This window comes from Erythranthe guttata, chromosome 1 (assembly GCF_056151865.1).
Source record: "Erythranthe guttata isolate IM_541 chromosome 1, IM_541, whole genome shotgun sequence".
Classification (NCBI taxonomy): Eukaryota; Viridiplantae; Streptophyta; class Magnoliopsida; order Lamiales; family Phrymaceae; genus Erythranthe; species Erythranthe guttata.
In genome coordinates, this window is record NC_142533.1 from 1,509,617 (window position 1) to 1,529,828 (window position 20,212).

At 35.3% G+C, this 20,212-nt stretch overlaps 4 protein-coding genes across 4 annotated transcripts; 3 read left to right on the forward strand and 1 right to left on the reverse strand.

The window, feature by feature from the left end:
* Positions 1 to 710: 710 nt before the first annotated feature.
* LOC105975303 (potassium channel AKT1) lies at positions 711 to 4,756 on the reverse strand. Its single transcript, XM_013000482.2, has 12 exons — positions 4,325 to 4,756; positions 3,886 to 4,251; positions 3,733 to 3,790; positions 3,317 to 3,634; positions 2,994 to 3,239; positions 2,788 to 2,886; positions 2,646 to 2,678; positions 2,392 to 2,577; positions 2,118 to 2,312; positions 1,957 to 2,032; positions 1,256 to 1,873; positions 711 to 1,175 (listed from the first exon to the last, which is right to left on the reverse strand). The coding sequence occupies exons 1-12, from the start codon at positions 4,528 to 4,530 to the stop codon at positions 892 to 894; spliced, it is 2,685 nt and encodes an 894-aa protein (XP_012855936.2). The 5' UTR covers positions 4,531 to 4,756; the 3' UTR covers positions 711 to 891.
* Positions 4,757 to 5,608: 852 nt separating this feature from the next.
* On the forward strand, positions 5,609 to 8,722 carry LOC105975302 (cytochrome b-c1 complex subunit 7). Its single transcript, XM_013000481.2, has 4 exons — positions 5,609 to 5,933; positions 6,036 to 6,193; positions 7,917 to 7,964; positions 8,360 to 8,722. The coding sequence occupies exons 1-4, from the start codon at positions 5,837 to 5,839 to the stop codon at positions 8,426 to 8,428; spliced, it is 372 nt and encodes a 123-aa protein (XP_012855935.2). The 5' UTR covers positions 5,609 to 5,836; the 3' UTR covers positions 8,429 to 8,722.
* A 4,519-nt stretch (positions 8,723 to 13,241) lies between these two features.
* On the forward strand, positions 13,242 to 16,372 carry LOC105975313 (hypothetical protein). The gene is made up of 3 exons (XM_013000493.2): positions 13,242 to 13,474; positions 14,506 to 15,003; positions 15,657 to 16,372. Exons 1-3 carry the CDS (start codon positions 13,375 to 13,377, stop codon positions 16,193 to 16,195), a joined length of 1,137 nt encoding a protein of 378 aa, XP_012855947.2. The 5' UTR covers positions 13,242 to 13,374; the 3' UTR covers positions 16,196 to 16,372.
* Positions 16,373 to 17,301: 929 nt separating this feature from the next.
* Positions 17,302 to 19,953, forward strand: LOC105975320 (GTP-binding nuclear protein Ran1B). The gene is made up of 8 exons (XM_013000502.2): positions 17,302 to 17,563; positions 17,679 to 17,748; positions 18,266 to 18,322; positions 18,409 to 18,526; positions 18,951 to 19,040; positions 19,129 to 19,308; positions 19,443 to 19,520; positions 19,610 to 19,953. The coding sequence occupies exons 1-8, from the start codon at positions 17,561 to 17,563 to the stop codon at positions 19,677 to 19,679; spliced, it is 666 nt and encodes a 221-aa protein (XP_012855956.1). The 5' UTR covers positions 17,302 to 17,560; the 3' UTR covers positions 19,680 to 19,953.
* Positions 19,954 to 20,212: the final 259 nt, after the last annotated feature.

The following is a 20,212-nucleotide window of genomic DNA, read 5'->3' on the forward strand; positions in this document are numbered from 1 at the left end:
GTGTGTGTGTGTGTGTGTGAATTAGTGATAATGATGACATACACTGGATTTACTATTTAGCACTAAAGCCGAATTGGCCTAAATGCAAAGGGCAAAATGATTAATTGCATTTAATCTCAATAATTCAGTGTTCTAACTTCTAATAGATGATGTGGACCCCCACCAAGATTTTTTTTTTAAATTAGGTATTATGCAATTATACTTTTTGAATATTAATTTTGGCCCCCTCAAAGTTTTGTAAATATTTGTTTTAACCCTTCATTTTTATATTTTTTTTCTCCATAATCTTATATAAATTATGTTTAGTACAACAATATAAAATTAAAAAAAAAATACTAATTTATGTAAAATCTATTAATATTTACTTTTTACCTTTAATCGATACCTCTAAATAATAATCTAGAGCGATTCTTTCCAAAACATTATTAGAATCATTTGAAAGAATTATAGTTCTTTTTTGCATTAAAAGATTATAATATACGTTATTTTATTTTAAATAAAAGTTAGCAATAAACTTATTATTGCAATGTCTTGAGTACCTAAAAAAAAGTTTCGGCGTGCTGTCTCGAACACCAAAAATTTAACTCGCCCTTCCTATATTTTGATCCTCCTTCTGCTTCAGATCGGCTCCAAGACATTCATGAGTTCGGTTTTTTTTTCGTCTCATAATATATAATTTTCCGATTAAATTTCTCGAAACGAATAAAACATTATTACCAAGCAGTTTCATTGAAACACAAAATTGGTCATTACAAATTACAATCTAGTATTCTATACAAAAACTAAAATAAAAATAAATTAATAAAGAATGACTTAACTAATAGCTAAAGATTCTCATACTAAAGAAATTTCTTTTGTAATAAAACTAAAAACAATAAAATGAAAAGTCTCTTAATTCTCCAGTGAGGTACTGGTTGAGCTTTCAGAAGCAGCTCCACTAAAGAGAACAAGGTGGTCACCATCCCTTATCACAGACCAATCATCAATCACAAATCCATCCTTTGTCTTAATCTTGGTAGTATGTAAACCAAATTTCTGATACCCCAAATCCAATACCTCCTGCATTGATCCAGGCAAAATCACCAGCTTCCCTGCTGTGTCACCCTTCTCTGGACAACTCACTGTCACTCTAGCACAATTCTGCACCGCGCCAAGATTCACCGAAGGCCTTCCTCCTGCACAGTTTAAATAGATATATTCATTTTTAAAACAAAAAAGAAAAATTATTATTACAATTTGAATAGTTGTTAGTTACCTTCATTTTGTATCTGTCCAGCTTTAACAATCCCGACTAGTGAATTCTCGAAAACGCCGGGTTTTCCCTTTGACCGGTTTTCCCTTCTCTCTCTAGAACTCAACACGTTATCGAGATTATTGATCGAGGGTTCGGTGGAGTATTTCCTGAGGTAAGGTGCGACGTGCTGCCCCTGCACGTCAGGCGTCAGATTACTGTTGGTCCGTTGATGATGGTTTTGTGTGCTCTGATCACGGCCCTCCGATTTCTCTATGGTGTTGAAAAACTCCTTGATCTCTTCGTTCCCTTGGTGGTCGGCCAAGGCGCGTGGGGTCCACCCGTGCGAGTCGGCATTATCTATATTGGCCCCTTGTTCGATCAGGTACTTTACGATCTCGATGTTTTCTTCGGAGACAGCTGTGTGGAGTGCTGTGGTCCCCGCTCCGCTGAGCTGTGTGACATCAGCGCCGTGTTTGGTGATTTTCTTGAGTAGTTCGATGTCGTTCTGCTCGGATGCGAAGCATGCGAAGTGGCCCACGTCGCCGGAGGAGAGTGTGGCCCCGTTGTCGGTGAGTACTCGTATAACAGGCTCGTGGTTTCCCAATATTGCATCCCACAGAGGAACATTTCCTTCGGAATCTGTTTTTCAAGAAATATACATACATGTTTCAAGAAATATACATACACGAAGAAGAGAATCTTGAAGTATCGAGAAAAGGGACCTTTTTTGTTGGGGTTTGATCCGAATTCGAGGAGTAGAAGGATACAGTCGAGAAATCCCTTTGCTGCTGCAAGATGCTATATATATACATACATACAAACAAGAATGTATTATTCATTATTTATTATTAAAAAAAAAAAAAAAGCAAAAAACGGCGATTACCAAAGCACTTCTTCCGTTAGTGTCCAGCTCGTTTGGATCGGAGCCCCGTCGTAACAAATGGTGAAGCAGCAGATTATAGCCTCTGCCTGCTGCAAAGCATAAGCTAAGAGGCATATCCATTCTTCCATGGGCCAGCATTTGTTCTGTGTAGGTCAATATATCGTGCATTACCGGATCCTTGTGCTCTTTCAGATGCTGCAACAAAAAAATGAATTAATTAAAATAAATAAAAAATATCATCCAATTTTTAATTTATGTTTTTAATTTTATTTACCTCAAGGAGATTATTCATGATCACTGTGGCATCTCCAACATTAGCCTGGAGAATATTGAAGAAGGAAGTACGATTCAATCGAAGTAGCTGACTCAGCCGTTTTGTACGAACGGTAAAAACTTGCGGCCTATAGCAAACAACACCTACTTCACCGCAAACATCGCCTGTGACCAACTCTCCCACGACCTAACATAATTTCCATTTCACACATTATTGCATGAATAGAGATAACATTATAACAACTTATACATTACCCTTTCGGTTCCGTTTCTCTGCGAGATAAGATCCTATCACCAAGAAGAAGAAGAAGAAAAACTCGTCAATTACTATTTTTCGGTAATTATTAGCATAAGCAGTTGCTAAAGGTGACAAGAAAAAAGGAACAGGATAATATACCACTGCCCCATTAACCAGAATGTAGAAATCTGTAGGCGCTTCGTTTTGTAAGATTATGTCTTCTCTCAGAGGGAAATACTCCGGTTTCATCTCCGATACCTATGATATGTTAGACCATAAGATATCAAGAAAATGAAGAAAAAAAAAACTATTTTTTGGTAGTTATGTTGAAATCAAATAAATAACGAGAAGAGGTTAATTATTACCAGCTGAAACAGTAGATCGTTCGACACCCCATGAAATAAATAGACCTTATCAACGAGCGAGTAAAACAGAAAATGCGATATACTCGAGCGAATCGCCTTTGGAAGTGCATCGAGAGTTTCTTGCTGTTGCAGCCCTTCGGAATCGGTTCTGTACTTTAGGCTCAAGTGGGCTATCATCTGATCTTGCAGATGAGGTGGCAGAAGGTTCCGTTTCGCAAAACTCGAGGCAGCATTAATCGCTTCTCTCTATCACACACCACCAAGAATTAATTAGTCGGTAAAATAAATAAGTTACAACTTTCCCAATCACATTTGAAACTTACGAATTGCCTAGTTTTGTGGGTCGCTTGAACAATCAAGTGAGTCATGTTTCCGATGATGTAAGCAGTCAGACCGAGCACTAACAGAATGTAGAAAATATCGAACACCATTTCCCCGGTGTTCACGGGATGAAGATCACCATAACCTACTGTGGAAAGCGTGACAGTTGCTAAGTACATTGATGTAATATACTTGTCCACCAAAGACTCCGAGTGGAAATTTTCGTCTATAAGCCCAAACCATGTTTTCGTTGGGTCCTTGTATTTATCCGCCATAAGATAAAATATGCAACCCGCACAATGAACAGTAAAAAGACTGACCTATACATACACATAATCATAATAGTAATGCAAGCTTGATTAGATAATTCAAATCGAAATTCTTGCATTTCATAATAAGTACCCGTAAGATAACTTACACATGCAAGCTTCACCACTCGAACCGCGATGTAGTTAAAGTTCCGGTCTTTCTCCAATCTGCGGTAATTATTAAAACGTCACTCCAATATTAACCGGTATATATACAAATTAAACGTAACAAAAACAACATTGCGAAACAAAAGAAACTATACCTACGAAACATCGCGCTGACTCGTCTAAGACGCCACAGGCGAAGAAGGCTAAAGTAGCCGTACGATTCGAGATGGGAGGGTAAAATCTTATGCACGAGTTCGGAAGGTATCGTGGAGACAACATCGAAGAAGAGCCACGATTTCGCGTATCTTAAACCGATTAGCTTTGGATTGTCGATTAGAAGAAAACTCGATTTATCGAGGTAGGCTACGAAGAAAGTGAGCACAATGTCGATAAAGAATATTCCGTTTACGACGTTGTCGGTTATGGAGAGGATTCCTCTGGGTCGTCTGAGGAAACCGAACTCGAAAGGGGAAACCCATGCTGTGTAGAAAACCAGTATTACGAGGAATGTGTCCCATATTCTGCAAAAATCAGATCAATGAAAAAGCCCTAAAATTTGGGGGGAAAAAAAGCCCTAAATTGAGCCCTTAGTACCTGTAACGGGAATCGAATGGGGAGATGATTGAACGACGTAGTTTGATCTTACGGTTGCTGCGGGCACCGAGGGGTGGAAGAATGCCACTGGAGAAGCTGATTGAGCTAATTCCGCTTCTTGATGGAACCCTATCCATTTCTGAATTCTTGTAACCCTTTGGATCTAGGGTTCCTCCTCCATTCATCCATTTTCCCTTGTATTTCATGATTAATGAAAAAAAAAAACACAAATGCGGTTTTTAATTTTCTTCTTTGTTTGCCTGGAATTCTAAATTTTCATTGATCGCCTGATTTTGTTTTGATTTCCCGAAAGTTGGAGGAATCAACCATTTTCGGTTTTTTTCTCTCTGTTTTTTTCCTGTTTTTTCTCTGCCTCGTGTGCATGGCGTCGAGCAGGGGAGATGAAACAGGGGGAATAATAAAACGCTATTTAGATTTTTTTTTTTTTTTGTTATAGTAAAAACGCTTTTAAGGTAAATTCCTTTTTTTCTTTCATGCATAACAGTACACGCTTTATTAGGTGGTGATGGAAATCGAACGGAATCGATTGGAATTAGCACGAAACAAAAAAATCAATTTGTAAAAAACCAATTTCAATTTTGATTTATTGGATTTAAAAAAAAATGAAAATCGGAATTTTGAAATATGATAAATGATAATCGAGCTTAATACAATCAATGGACTACACTTGTTCTAGTTTCATTTTTTTCTAGTTTTTCTTTTAATAATTTTCAAATTAATTTACATTTAAAAAAAATGATACTTTGCATATCCAAATATATTTGGACTTCTTATATCTAATTATAAAAGGGCAAATTGCGCATCACCTCTCTAAAAAGTTCTACTTTTCGCACTTTATCCTCTTAAAATTTTAAAAAGTTAATACGCCATTTAAAATGTTATTCTTATTGCATATTGCCCCAATAGCAAAATTTCGATGAATTATTCATCGGCATTTGAGTATTTTTACTGCGCATTGCCCCTTTATATGTTATTTTTGTTGCACCTTACCCCTTAAGCACATTATCTTTTTGCAGACTACCCATTTAAAATGTTATCTTTGTTGCACAATGCCCACTAAAAATTGGCTTATGGGGCAAAGTGCAACCAACATAATATTTTGAAGAGGGATTATCCAGTTTTTGAATTTTTAGGGTGGAAAGTGCAAAAATGGAAATGAGGGGTGAAGTGTATTTTGTCCATTATAATATAATGAATTAACTAACCAAGGCCCAATAGTTCATGGGGCCCAATAAATGTAAAATGTGGAATACCCGTTCCGTTACTCTTCTGTGCTATTCCTACAATTCCCTACAGTTTCACCTAGAGGCGCTGTAATCGATATTTCCGGAAGTGTCGTTAGGCAAGTAAACGAGCTGAACAAAGTCGCTATTTTGCTTTCGTCATTTAATAAAGCACCATATCGACAAATTAGAAAACTGCAGAAATATTCAGGAGAGAGTTCTAGGGTGAGAAAGCTTCAGAGTTTTTAGAGAGAGAAACAAAGAGCCGATGGCGTCTGCTATTAGCAAATGGCTGGTCGACCCAACTCGCAACCCCCTCGCCCGCCTCCACATGAAAACTATAGGCAATCGCCTCAAAAAATACGGTACTTAATTCATATAAGCTCCGGCGTATATTAATTAATCGACGAGTTTTTTTTTTTTTTTTTTTGTTACTTTTTTATTTAATTAATGATTTGGGGTTTCAGGTCTTCGGCACGACGATTTATACGATCCGATGTACGAATTGGATGTGAAGGAGGCTCTGAATCGGTTGCCCAGAGAAATCGTGGATGCGCGTAATCAGCGCCTCAAGCGCGCCATGGACCTCTCCATGAAGCACGATTACCTTCCGGCAGATCTTCAGGTATTCGTATACGATATCTGTATGCGCTTCTGTTTTATTGAGTGATTTGAATCTCTGTTAGGTTTCTGCAATATTAGGGGATCTTGTTAAATTAATTAATTAAGTAATTATATACGAATGTTATGTGCTGGTATTTATGTGTTATTGAGTTTAATTTTTTAGCTAATTTCTCTGTGCTTGTATGTCATATATGAATGTATGTGCAGGTAATTATTTGTTGTTGGATTTTGAGTTTTATGTTTTGGCACGTTTCCTATGCTTAAACTTTTGGTAGCAATTGCTTGGGGATCGAGGGAAATGCTATTATTGCATTATGCTTCAATCTGTCATTGTTTGCGTTCGTCTTTTTCTTCATTTTTTGTATTGCCATTTGCTAGTTGGCTCAACTAGTGGAAAGTGGTTATAAACCACTTGTTGATTGTATTTCTCCGAGAGTAAAATACCAAGCATGCCGGGTACAACTTATGAAGATAAGCTTGTGGGTAATCAGACAGTGTTGTAGGTTACATGTTTAGACTAATATTTCAGAGTAACTTAGGGTTATTCATTGATTATCTGCATTGTATACATGCCGAGCTCCATAAATCATGTTCTTTCTTGTTGAGAGATTGTTCGTGTTCGCATAATTTATGTGATGCAACTTGTAAAATCTAGTAGCATGCCAATCAATGGGAATGCAGAATGAGAAAACATGCTACTTATTTATGCACATCTTTTTGTGTTTATATTAACTTACCTCTAACGAATGTTTTGCTCAATGTGAGAAGCTATTTTTGGTCTATCTATTGTGTAAAGCATGCATAATAGATTACTACAAAAGAGTGGTTTTATGGCGACTTACTTTTTTTGAACTGTAAAAGTATGGCATTGTTTCAGCCCCTTAACTTTATATGTTGGCATTGCAGTAGATAAATTTGGGTTGCTACTTTTTTAACTTTCTGATAATTAAATCTAGCATCGCTATGCTACTTTCTTACTTGAAACTTTGATCTGTTTTTTTCTGATGTTGCATATATGTCGTTGCAGTAAACAATCTTAATGACTATATAGAACCCCATTTGAGTGAAGTTGACGACCGATATGTTTTATGTATCATATATTCTAGCATCACTGTGCTATTTCTCTTTCTCGGAATTCCATTTGTATTCATGATGTTGGTTGAATAGAGGTTATTGTGCCTAGACTGTGATATTTTAGACTGGTTGTCCTTTCTAATTTGATATGTGATAAGAAACTGTTCTATATATAAGCTGTGGGCAAGACATGAAAAGGTGAAAAGAATATTAAGTATAAGACCGATACTCATTTGTATTAAAAAATCTTGATATCGGATTGTCGATCGTAGTATCGGATTGTCTATCGTAGTATTATGTTGCCTGCTAGGGAACCACTTGTAATAGTTGCTGTCTCTTAGCATACTGTACTTCTTTAGTGTCTCTCCATTGTGATTTATGACAATCTCTGTTTTCTTTCTCTTCCTTTGCTCTTCTAGAGTACTCTGCAATACATGTAATCAATGCCTCGTTACTAAGCTTTTTTCACATATACGTAACTTTGAATTCTCAACTTGCTCCAAGTAATATGAGCTTTTATGTTGACTCATTGTGCTCCCTTTCTAAGTTGTGCGTGCTTATCCTTATTTAATGAAGATGAGCTATTTTTGCATTCATTTTGCTGCCAACAATGACGCTTAATTTCTTTTCTCATCCGTTTCCTTTTACAGGCTATGCAGACTCCATTTAGGACCTATCTTCAGGAGATGCTAGCTCTTGTAAGTGACCGCATAGCTAAACTAGGTTACATAGTGTTGAATACTTTATAAAATATGTTATGTTAGTTCATAAAAGCTGTTATGATGCGGTATAGATGATTTACTTCTCTGTAACAGTTGGTGTAAAAATAACATAATTAACTTCTGACGTGTATTTCATGCATGCACTTTACCCTACAAGAGAGTGAGTTTCGACTACAAGTCTACAATTTGCTTACTTTCTTACACGAGATCCACTTTTTTTTTTTTTTTTTTTTTTTTTTTTGGTGTGTTATATATATAAACAAACACTAAAATTCTTATACGGAAGTACCATTTTTTTTCCTTATCTCATTATCTTTTATGTGTCATATTCGTACTGAAGTTTTACTTGTATGCTTATAATGTTATTACAGGTTAAAAGGGAGAATGCAGAACGAGAAGCATTCGGCGCTTTGCCCCTTTATCAACGCACCCTTCCCTAAGTGAATTCTATCTTCGTTAATTGAATTCTATCTTCGTTAAGTGAATTCTATCTCTTGACTGAATAAGGGCCTTCCTGTGAATGGACTACAATATGATGTTTGAATTTTGTACTCTGTCGACATCTGATGATTAATGGATTGTCATCGGTGTGTTATTAGTTTCACGTTATCAATATGGTTTTTAGCAGATATTATTGCTTTTAAATAATTGGTTGCAACTTCATAATACGTTACGACAATTGGTTGTATTTCCGAGGAGTTTGTCTATGACTTAAATTGGTGTTTCTGGTTGAATTCCATCTGAATGTTCGGAATGCTATGTGGCGTAACCTGTACAAATAGTTTATCTGCCAATTTCCTCTCCCGTATGCCGAAAATGCGCAAATGTATGATTTTGTTGAAGGGTAGTTCCTTATTCGGTGTATACTTCATCGATTTGTAGCATGGATTTAATCTTTTAAGTTTAAATACACACTTCTTGAATCACCGGTCGTATCTGGGGCAAAAAGATAGAGTGATGATACGATATTTAATAGGTCCGCAAATGTGCTAGACTTTAATACGTATTTCGTTTGTGTTAATTTGTGTTCACAAAGTGCTGACAGATTAGGGTGTACTGACTTATATCTATCTTTCGGATATTTTTCGAAAGGTCAGGAAAATTTATCTTGTGGGTACACATTGGTTCTCGTTTTCATAACTGTAGTCATAGCAATAGTGTGATATTGACAAGAAAATACTATTTACTTGGAAATGTCATTAGCTGGTAAAGTGTAGCTATCCTCTCGCATTACGGTTAAATTGCGAGATCGGATCGGTGGACATATTTTTTAGTATGATTAAGTTATCGTAATTCGTAATATTACCTACTTATCGACATTCCATGTGATGACATGAGGGCTGGCCATTCTTCAATTTATGACTAATACCTGTAATTTATACATCATCTTCCATTTTGTCTCTTTTAAATACAGAGCTCCATCGGATCATTGACACGTCTTCAGATTATATTGTTCTTTTTTCTTCAGATTATATTCGTAAATCATAGTATGCCAAATCGCGATCAGTATTTCGGTTTTTAATTTAATAGCGAACGATTACATGAAACAATAATAAAAAGCGACATATCTTCAAGTAAAGGAAAATAAGTTTGAAATAAAACATCGAATTCAAAACAGATTTTAACGAACGAGGGGTAGCAGTATATGTTGCTCGAAGAGAAGTAAAAGGTGAACTGCGGAAAACAACGTAAACTTCTAAACAGGTACACATTTTATCTGCAACATATCTTATCAAAATAATGAAAAGAAGAATAAAAAAATCGAAAAATGAATACATGCATGAATGAATGATTGAAGAGAGAGAGAGAGAAGAACATTTAAGAAGATCCACGTGAGAAGTAAATAAAAGAAGGGGGCATGTAATATGGAGAAACTGTGAAATTGTCTCTTAATTTTGAAGCTGAGGGTTCCATTTAATCAATGACTTCCTTTCTTACATGCATTCGTCTGCTCATCTGTCCCTTTCATATATAGTCTCTACTCTATTATTGTGTATTAATAAAATTAGGTTTCTAAATTATTTATTTATTTATTTCTCTTGATTTTAATTTAGCCTATAGACTTGATATGATGATGATGGAACCATCTTTCAAGAAAGACATCCTCATGTGCAAATTTATGAGTTATGCCCAAAAGGAGGATATATCTTTGTTTCGTGAAATTTCAAATTGGATTCGAATTTGCTTGGTTGGTCGTATTTTCTTATTGATATTGCGGAGAGGGACTGTTCATTTTATTTTGTTTTCTGACGAGAGAATCACAGTTACTTAAGTGTATTGGGTAAACTCCATTTTCGTATAATATTTGCAAAATTGAACGAAACATGTGCACCAAGCGTGCGAACTCGAGTCGAATGACATAGGACTTTCTTACTCCACCAGCAATGTCACCTCTTATTCTAACTTAAATCAATGTAATATTAATTGAGGTTCCAAATTCGATAGAGCCGAATTGATAATGTCAAAGTTTGTTCAACGTAGTTTATACTTCTTATGTAATTTGCGAACGATTGTGCGGAACAAAGTTTTCCCCGAGTCCAGCAAGTTCCGCAACTTCCCCAATTACTTTTGGCAGTATGTAACAAAATAAATCTACTGATATTTTGCCAATTTTGAGCACCTCTACGAGCAATTTAAATAAATTTTAATAATAATTTACTAAAATCTTGATTTTGAAATAAAATCTATGCTTTTTTTTTTACTGTTATTATTCATGTTAAAAAGATTAGCAAAGAAAGAATACCGACATCAAGAATCTTGATTTGTCACACTCGTAAAAGAAATTATTTACAACTTTTTGGCCTATTGAAGCTTTATAATTTGAGCCAATCCACATTCCACACAAATTACAAAATTGTCGGTTTCTGTTACTCACTTTTTTCCCACATCTTCCATAATAATTGGGTAAATTACAACTGGCCCCTAAGCTAAGGTCTATTTACAAAAAAACAACCATCATTTTTCCATAATCACATCTACCCCTGCAATATGTAGATTTCTTACGTTAACAACACTCTTTAGTATGAGGAAGGTGTAAGAAAAAATTACAAGCTGTTGGAAGTTGGATAATTTAAAAAAATAAAAGGTTTTTTCTGTAATTACACTTCATCTCAGGGAGGCGGTTGTAATTTACATGAAATGCTTAATATTACCACCATTCCCTTAGGCATGGATCTGGATTTTGAAAACAGAAAAAAGAAAGGACAAAATGAATTATTATTTATATATATTTTTTTTGTTTTCTTTTTGAATTTAAATAAAAAAAAGAATAAAAGAAAATAATGAGGCTGAGATAATTGAAACGGCCCACAATTTAATTCGAATACTGAATCTGGTAGGCCCAAATAGATATTGAATAGGTTATAATTATAAATCTATCGAAAAAAAGCCCAAACGTTAAAATTAAATGATGAGTAATTTTGGAGTGGTGTGTGTGTGTGTGATTTTCTACGTACACACTGACTCCTGGCGTGGGCCCCACTTACTTATAGTGGGCCCCACAAATTCTCGTGGTTTGTTTTATTTTTGTCTGCCCATGAAAATTAAGTTGTGCTAACTTAAAAGATTACTTTTGTCCCTTTTCTTTCTTTTTTCACATGATTTTAATCTTTCATTTTAGGAAATATGAAATACAATAAAGCAATTTCATGATTATAGCTCCGTTATGATCGGTGGTGAGTTCAAGAATTTGTTGCAGTGTAAACTCAGTGTCCCCAATTTTCTATTTTTTTTATACTTATATCAGTATAGGTATATTTATGTGACCATATCTAAATTTACGGTGAAATATCCGACGTATTTCCTCTCACATAGTATAAATAAGACGAACTCTTCACTATTGAATTCGAGGTTTTTTTTGTTATTGTGTTCGCCTATGTTGATGCCTAGTTTTACATATTCAATTATTTCGGTCTAATTATCATTTCCAACACAACGTATTCGTAATTTTATATATCATAGATAAGCGAACTAAAAGGTCCCCTTCCCTTTTTTCGTATAAATAGAAATTCAACTCCGCTTGCATGTACTAGTAATTGACGAAATTACACGAAAAATGTAAACCGACGATTTACGAAGAAGATAGAGATGCAAGCACTAATTGAAATTGTTGGCATTTTGTTACAATAAATGCAATTTATCTTTATAATTTATGGGAGTGTGACATGGTACCAAAAGAGTGTCATCCTAGTTCACCTTATTTTGGTCAAATGTAGTCATTTGGTTTGGTTCTTGTAGAGTAATTTCGGCCGAGTTTTAATCAATCAACCACATGCATCTGCCTAGTCTCGGTTTAAATTAATTTATTCATGTGGTGCATAATTTTTCAATTTCTCATATTTTTTGAATTCGTATTCAATGTGTTAAATTAGAGGATAAATCACAGTCACTTCTTTGAGATAAGATTGAAATTACGAAAAAAAAAAAAATTATTTGGGTAATTACAATTATCTCTTATTCAATAGGTAAATTTGACACTGTTATGGTGTATATATAAAATAATTGATAGTTAAATGTTGTGGTTTATAATTACTCAATCAGAAGGGGGGTTTTTCATAATTTAATTTTACCTCAGGGTGACAGTAATTTGCCCTGAATTAAATCATAGTTCGACAAAAGACGACAAAATCAAAGAAAACCTAATTCAGCAACTTTGAGTATTGAGTATTTAAAGATTCATATACCATTATATTATATACATATAAAATGGAAATATTGAAACTTAATTACATTCAATTATCTTCATTCTTTTTTATAATTAAAAAAAGAAAAAGGGAAATAAATAAATTAGTATTTACTATTTAGTAAGGTCTCTTTCAATAAACTCAGCCGTATACATGCCATGGAATATATATATGGATGCTCTGCAACATCTCTTGGGGAATAGAAGTAATTCCATGTGGATACAAACAGCTTTTCTCATCCTCACTCCCAAGACACATTTTCCCTAAATAGAACACAATTTTTTTTTATATATATATATACATAAATATATAATATATATATTACATATATATGTATATATATTACATATATATGTATATATATTAATATATAAACAATAAAAAAAAAAAAAAAAGATGGCGAACTAGTACTAAATGATCCCATGTGACTCTACAGACCCATCATACAGCAATGGTCCAGGAAAACTACCCCACCCCCAACCCCCTACCCTACCCCCCCCCCCCCCCCCCACCCCCCACCCCACTGGACAACATATGAATTTGGACAACAGACGTTATTACAAGAAAACCCACAAGGCCGATTTTTGAAAGCATAAAAAGGGCCATTTCTCAACCCCATTTGAAACCAAGCTCAAACAATAAATACTATCACTGTTTCTTTCTCTTTTTTTTTTTTAACTTAGTTTCTGAGTGAGTAGCAACAGATGTATTATTGTAGTGAATCAAGAATGGGTGGATTCACTGTCTTGTCGGTGGTGCTGCTTTGCGCCGCTGCTTCTTGCCATGCTTTTGCCTTCAGAGATGGTAAGCTAACATTTGTTTCCTTTTCTTTGCCTTCAAATCCATGTGTTGTTTTCATAATGTTCAGGAAAAAAATCTGAACAAGAGTGCAAAGGTTGTTTCTTTGCATCTTAAGTTGGGGGTGGGGGTGGGGGTGGGAGAAGCCCTTGATGTAGTAAGTTAACTGTCTACTTCCAAGAATAACTAGAAGTACTGGGTATGTTAAAAATCCATTCTTTACTTAAAACAATTAAGTAGTATGTTAAAAATCCATTCTTTACTTAAAACCATTAAGTAGTATGTTAAAATTCCATTCTTTACTTAAACCAATTGAGTAGTATGTTAAAAATCCATTCTTTACTTAAAGCGATTAAGTAGTATGTTAAAAATCCATTCTTTACTTAAAACAATTAAGTAGTATGTTAAAAATCCATTCTTTACTTAAAACAATTAAGTAATATGTTAAAAATCCATTCTTTATTCAACTAACTAAAATTACATATGTTGAATCCAAGAAAAACATTCCTTCTCAAAAAAAGAAGAAAATTAAAAAGTTACATTTAGCAAACAACAACGTTGTTCTGTTCCTGTAGTGATATATTAAATTCTGTCTCATTCCTAATTACTAATTACTAATTTATTAATTAATTAATTAATACTAGTAACTATTTAATTAGTTTTTTTATTTATTCCTGAGAATGTGAAATTTATGTTAAATCTTGGGCTTTGTATTATATTCTTGCACTAGTGGGGGAAAATAAATATAATATCACCCTGTAATTTATGGTAATCACTCCCATGTGCTGAAAATTGGATTGGAATGAGCAAAACATTCCAGGCAGTGCATTGTTAAAGTATATTGTACTATTAGGCAGATTTTCGTAACTTGTCACTTAGCCTTATCCGTAATATTTCGAACAACTACTCCACGAAAAAGACCGTATCCCCATATGGTAGTCACATGGGCTTTCGATCCACATCTTGTCCAGTTGTTACTTCACACTTTAAGTTAATCGAAAAAAAAAATTTAATCTTTTTTTTTTTTCGAAATACAGGACTACTGGACAATGGCGACTTCGAGATGGCGCCCGCCAAATCCGATCTCAACGGCACAATTGTGCTCAAACCACACGCAATACCGAAGTGGCAGATTTCCGGTTTTGTGGAGTACATAAAGGCCGGACAAAAGCAAGGCGACATGCTCTTGGTTGTTCCGGAAGGTTACGCAGCAGTTAGGCTTGGGAACGAGGCTTCGGTGAAGCAATACGTAAACGTGACAAAAGGGATGTACTATTCGATCACGTTTAGTGCGGCAAGAACTTGTGCTCAGGAGGAGATGGTGAACGTTTCGGTGGCACCCGATTTCGGCGTGCTGCCTATTCAGACTCTGTACAGTAGCAATGGATGGGATTCGTACGCGTGGGCTTTTCGAACGAGCTCTAGTGTGGCGGAGATTCTGATTCATAATCCGGGCGTGGAGGAGGATCCGGCTTGCGGGCCCCTCATTGACGCAATCGCTATTCGGGCCTTGTATCCACCTAGGCCAACCAGGGGTAAGTTTGTCATTTAATATTCATCTCTTATGCCTTGTTTGGTTGAAAATCTTAGTTAAAATCATTGAACTTCCGTCCAATAACTTTTCGGGCCGGCCGGCAATTGTGTAAAAAATGGCTCTAATCTTGACTTATTGAGAGCTTATTTATAGATTAATAAGATTAGCTGTGATTAATTAAATAATTGGACTTTAATGGATGTTTGGTTAGTCCAATATTTTTTTGGCCCGGCCCGGCCCGAAAATGGCTATAATTTTGGCTTATTTGGGAGATTGTTTACGGTCCAAGAAAATAGTTGGGTTTTTTATGAGATTATTTAATCTTGATCTTGACTAATCCTATCTGAGGAACCAAACGAGGTTTGATTATCTTGAAGTAGTTTTTACGGTTTTGAGTTATCAAATTTGGGGTAGACAACTAGACATTCATTAAGAAAGTAACTTCTTGGATTGTGCTTTTTTACTACCAAGTAATTTAGTTGCTGCGAAACATGTGATCCGAGTCTGATGTATTATGTGTCGTAGACAAAGATTGCGTAACGAAACTTAATTAATTAGCTAAATTTAGACACTAATTAGCTCAACTTTTATTCATCTCAACTTATTTTTTTTTTTCGCTTAAAAAATTCAAATTCCGTTACAAATTATACGCAGATAATCTCCTAAAAAACGGGGACTTTGAAGAAGGCGCGTACATACTACCCAAGACAAGCTGGGGCGTCCTCATCCCCCCAAACATCGAGGACGACAACTCACCGCTGCCAGCCTGGATGGTGGAGTCACTCAAAGCAGTCAAGTACATCGACCGGGCCCACTTCTCGGTGCCACACGGAGAACGAGCAATCGAGCTAGTTGGCGGGAAAGAGAGTGCCATCGCACAGGTGGCGAGGACGATAGCTGGCAAGACCTACCAGCTCACTTTCGCAGTGGGCGATGCCAGCAACTCCTGCGAGGGGTCCATGATCGTCGAGGCGTTTGCTGGCAGAGATACGGTCAAAGTCCCGTACGAGTCGAGGGGCAAAGGCGGGTATAAACGTGCGGTGCTCCGTTTCGTGGCCCCGACTAACCGGACCAGGATTATGTTCCTTAGCACTTACTACCACATGAGGAGCGACGACTATGCTTCGCTGTGTGGGCCCGTTGTTGACGATGTGAAGCTGCTCAGCGTTCGTAATCCGAGGAAGCTTGTCTGAAGAGAAAAGACCTCCGTTCGATGACTAATACTTAAGTAATATTGAACTGTGCCTCGTCTTTTTTTTTTTTTTTTTTTTTTTTGTTTATTTGGGGAATTTTTCGGTTGCTATGAATACTGAGATATACCGACTTTGAATTGAAGATGTAACAGTATATATAGAGAAGTGTGATTTTCATATTCAGGTGTTATAATTAAGCCCCAATAAACGACCACCGTCGCTGTCATGATCGAGACCTTGCGGCTTGCATCGTGCGGTGCCGGTGACAGTAAGGAATGCAAATCGGTTTATAAAAAATATATATATATTTTTTTTTTAAGCCCCACGATTGCTATAAAGAGTGTTGTTTTACTATTTTTGTTTTTTTAAATATATCCATTCATGGTTGAGCATAATTACACAAAATAAAAGCAATATATTTGTCTTCAATAAAGTAATATTGTAAACCGCGAATTTCCAAATCTACGGAAAGTAAATAAAATACGAGACCGGAAAATAGCGAACAAATAAATGTATATCAAAAAAATGAAACTCTGTAACTAACTTTACTATTTACAATGTATATATTTTACACAAGTGCAGATAAGCAGATAATTAAAAATCGCGGTTTAAAAACGCGCCTTTGCTTTTATTTTAACAAACGAATGAAACCTCTATGCTTAAAAAAGTCGTCGAATTAAGCAAATATCAATGATAATTCATTAACGTATGAGAAAAGTAATTGTAATTTACAAACTTTATAAAAAAATATTATTGTATTGAATAAAAGATCAATCGGCTACAAATCGGATTTTTTCGTATACTTCGTCTTAATTGTTCGATTAGTAGTTTCTATTACGTTTTAAAAGAATTTATTATTACGATTTATCATATTAAATACACGATATTACGTTTTATTTATGGGTGAAAATCGCACATATCAAATTAAATTAATATTTTTTGAATTAAAAAAAAAAGCAAAAAAAATCCATTTTTTTTAATGCATAGTAGGCCCGTAACTTGAAATATGTTATTCGGGTCGGGCCCAAAACGAGGCCCAATATACATAGTTCTAGAAGAAATTAAATTATATCCACATATATTTTCGAATTTCCAAAAAGAGCACCATGACGAAACACGTGATCGAACACGTGACGCCGCTCCAGCCGCTGATCCGACGGCTCAGATTGTCGCGTCAGCTTTAAGCTACTTGAATTTTTTGGCACAAATTCAAAAAGCCCTCACTCCGCAGTAAAACCTACGCTACTTTCCCGATATATATATACACCCATATTCACAACTCAGGCTACAGAATATTACGCTTCACAATCTCTGCCGCGCTACGTGTGTGTGTTTTTCCATCTCGAACAGCGCAGCGAAAATCTAATGGTAAACCTCTTCGACTTGTTTATTCAATTGGATCTGTTTGTTAGATGTTTTTTTTTTGTGTGTTTCTGATGATATGATTTGATTTATTTGATTTTTGTTCGTTTGAATTTTTCAGGCGCTTCCGAATCAGCAGACTGTTGATTACCCCAACTTCAAGCTTGTAATCGTTGGCGATGGTGGCACTGGTAATTTTCGATTAATTTAATTTGAATCTGAAATTTTGGATATTTTTTGGGTCTGATTTAGAAAATATTACACGGATTTGATATTTGTTCGTCGTGATTTGGCGTTTTGGTTTGAAGGATCATCTTTTTTTCTCTTACTGTGTTTTACCCTAATTTTTTGAGCCTTTTGTAATTGTGATGGTGGTGTCTTTTTTTAGCTCTGCGTCGTTTTGACATTGTTGTGAATTTTGATTTGGTACCGGAGGCTATCAATCGTCTATGGGTTTAGGGTTTAGGTTTTTTTTGTATGACTTGGTTTTGTTCAACTTGGTATACTTCTTAATAATTGTTTAATGAATTCATACGATTTGGATATTTGATTTGATAGTGAGAATGCATATATGTCTGTCTGTCATCCTTTTTTTTTTTTTTTTTCTCGATACTAGTTGTGTTTTATACTATAATAAACAATACAGATGGTAGTACAAGACAATGGAGAAAGATTGCATATTTTGATCTTTGTTCAATTTTCTTACAGGAAAAACCACGTTTGTGAAGAGGCATCTCACTGGTGAATTCGAGAAGAAATATGAACGTAAGAGAATTTAATAATATTTTCATTTAGTACTATATTTCAGATTTTATATCTCGGAGGTTTTAAATATACTTATGATTTTACAGCTACTATTGGTGTGGAAGTTCATCCCCTGGATTTCTTCACAAACTGCGGGAAAATCAGATTCTATTGCTGGGATACAGCTGGTCAGGAGAAATTTGGTGGCCTTAGGGATGGATACTAGTAAGTGAATCGTATACCCGTCCGTTATATCTGAGATTCTGTGATTATACTGATCTGATTCATGCTATATCTGCATCAAGTGATTATGCATCTGCTAATCTCATTTCTTTTGCTGCGTTCGTAAAATGTGAAGTTTTTACAATCTCCTAAAATTTTAATTAGGATTTCAATTAGTTTGAAAATTTCCATTAGTACCGATTAATGCAAATTCTGAACTTGGTTTGGTTATGGTCGAATGTACTACTAAACATCATTTTCATCTGAGATTATTTTTTGGAAACACCTCCTGTTTTCCTATTTCGAATATGAAATACATACATTCCGGTTTAGATTGGATGTTGAGTCTACTTGTGGACCTAATTTGTATATAGAATTTCTACGGAAATCATTTTGTGAACATAACACCGATTTTGATCTTCTGCAGCATTCATGGGCAATGTGCGATCATTATGTTTGATGTAACAGCTCGATTGACCTACAAGAATGTTCCAACATGGCATCGTGATCTTTGCAGGTATTTGCTGTTTATTTGCTTTCTTTATTGTAGAATTTGATTTTAGCCTTAAGTACCGCAAATTTAATTCTTATTTTATGTGAATTAGGGTCTGTGAGAATATCCCGATTGTCCTTTGCGGGAACAAGGTTGATGTCAAAAACAGGCAGGTGAAGGCCAAGCAGGTCACTTTCCACAGGAAAAAGAACTTGCAGTATTATGAAATATCAGCCAAGAGCAATTACAACTTTGAAAAGCCGTTCTTGTATCTGGCTAGGAAACTTGCTGGGTATTTCCCTATATCTAATAATCTATCTTAAATATCTTTTTTCTATTATGTTAATTAATAATCCATCCATAGTATTCCACCATAGATCTTTACATGTCGGGGTTTAACTTGCCTTTTTTCTTTCGTCTTACCAGTGATCCTTCATTGCACTTTGTCGAGTCTCCAGCTCTTGCGCCGCCAGAAGTCCAAATTGATTTGGCTGCACAGCAACAGTAACTCTCTCTCTCTCTCTCTTGAATTTCAATGTAAAAACTGAATTTATCATATTATCTTAAACTGGAATTGTTTTTACTTTATGCAGACACGAACAAGAGCTTCTTACAGCTGCTAGTCAGCCCCTCCCTGACGATGATGATGATGCATTTGACTGAGAATGTGGGCCCTACTCTCCAACATATAGATCATATGATTGCGAACTTTTCTTTCATTCGATAAGGATTTTTTGTTTGGTAGATTGTAGTAGAGGGGTTTGGAGGTTTTTGCATGGATTGTGATTTGATTATGGGCTGTGGGAAGATGATTTTTATCTTCTATGTGTTGTTTAGATACACTATTTGTATCCTTTATTAGTTCACATTTACAATTGAGATCTTTTATGTTTTACTACTCTCTCTGATTTCTTTGAAAATACAGATTTATTTGCTATGGGATTTATTTTTGTTTACTATTATTGAAGCATAGAGTAGATAGATTGGCATTTGATAACCACAAACGAAGAAATTGAACTCATAATTGTGAAAATGAAGATCTTATAAAATGTTCCAAATTAGTTATGACACTATTCGTTCCAATATTGTAGGTGTAGGGAAACTTAGTTGTTCAGATACCAAGGAACTTGTTCCATTACAATTCAATAGGAACACGAAAGAAACCAAAACTCGTGTGCCAGAACTTGAAACCAAAA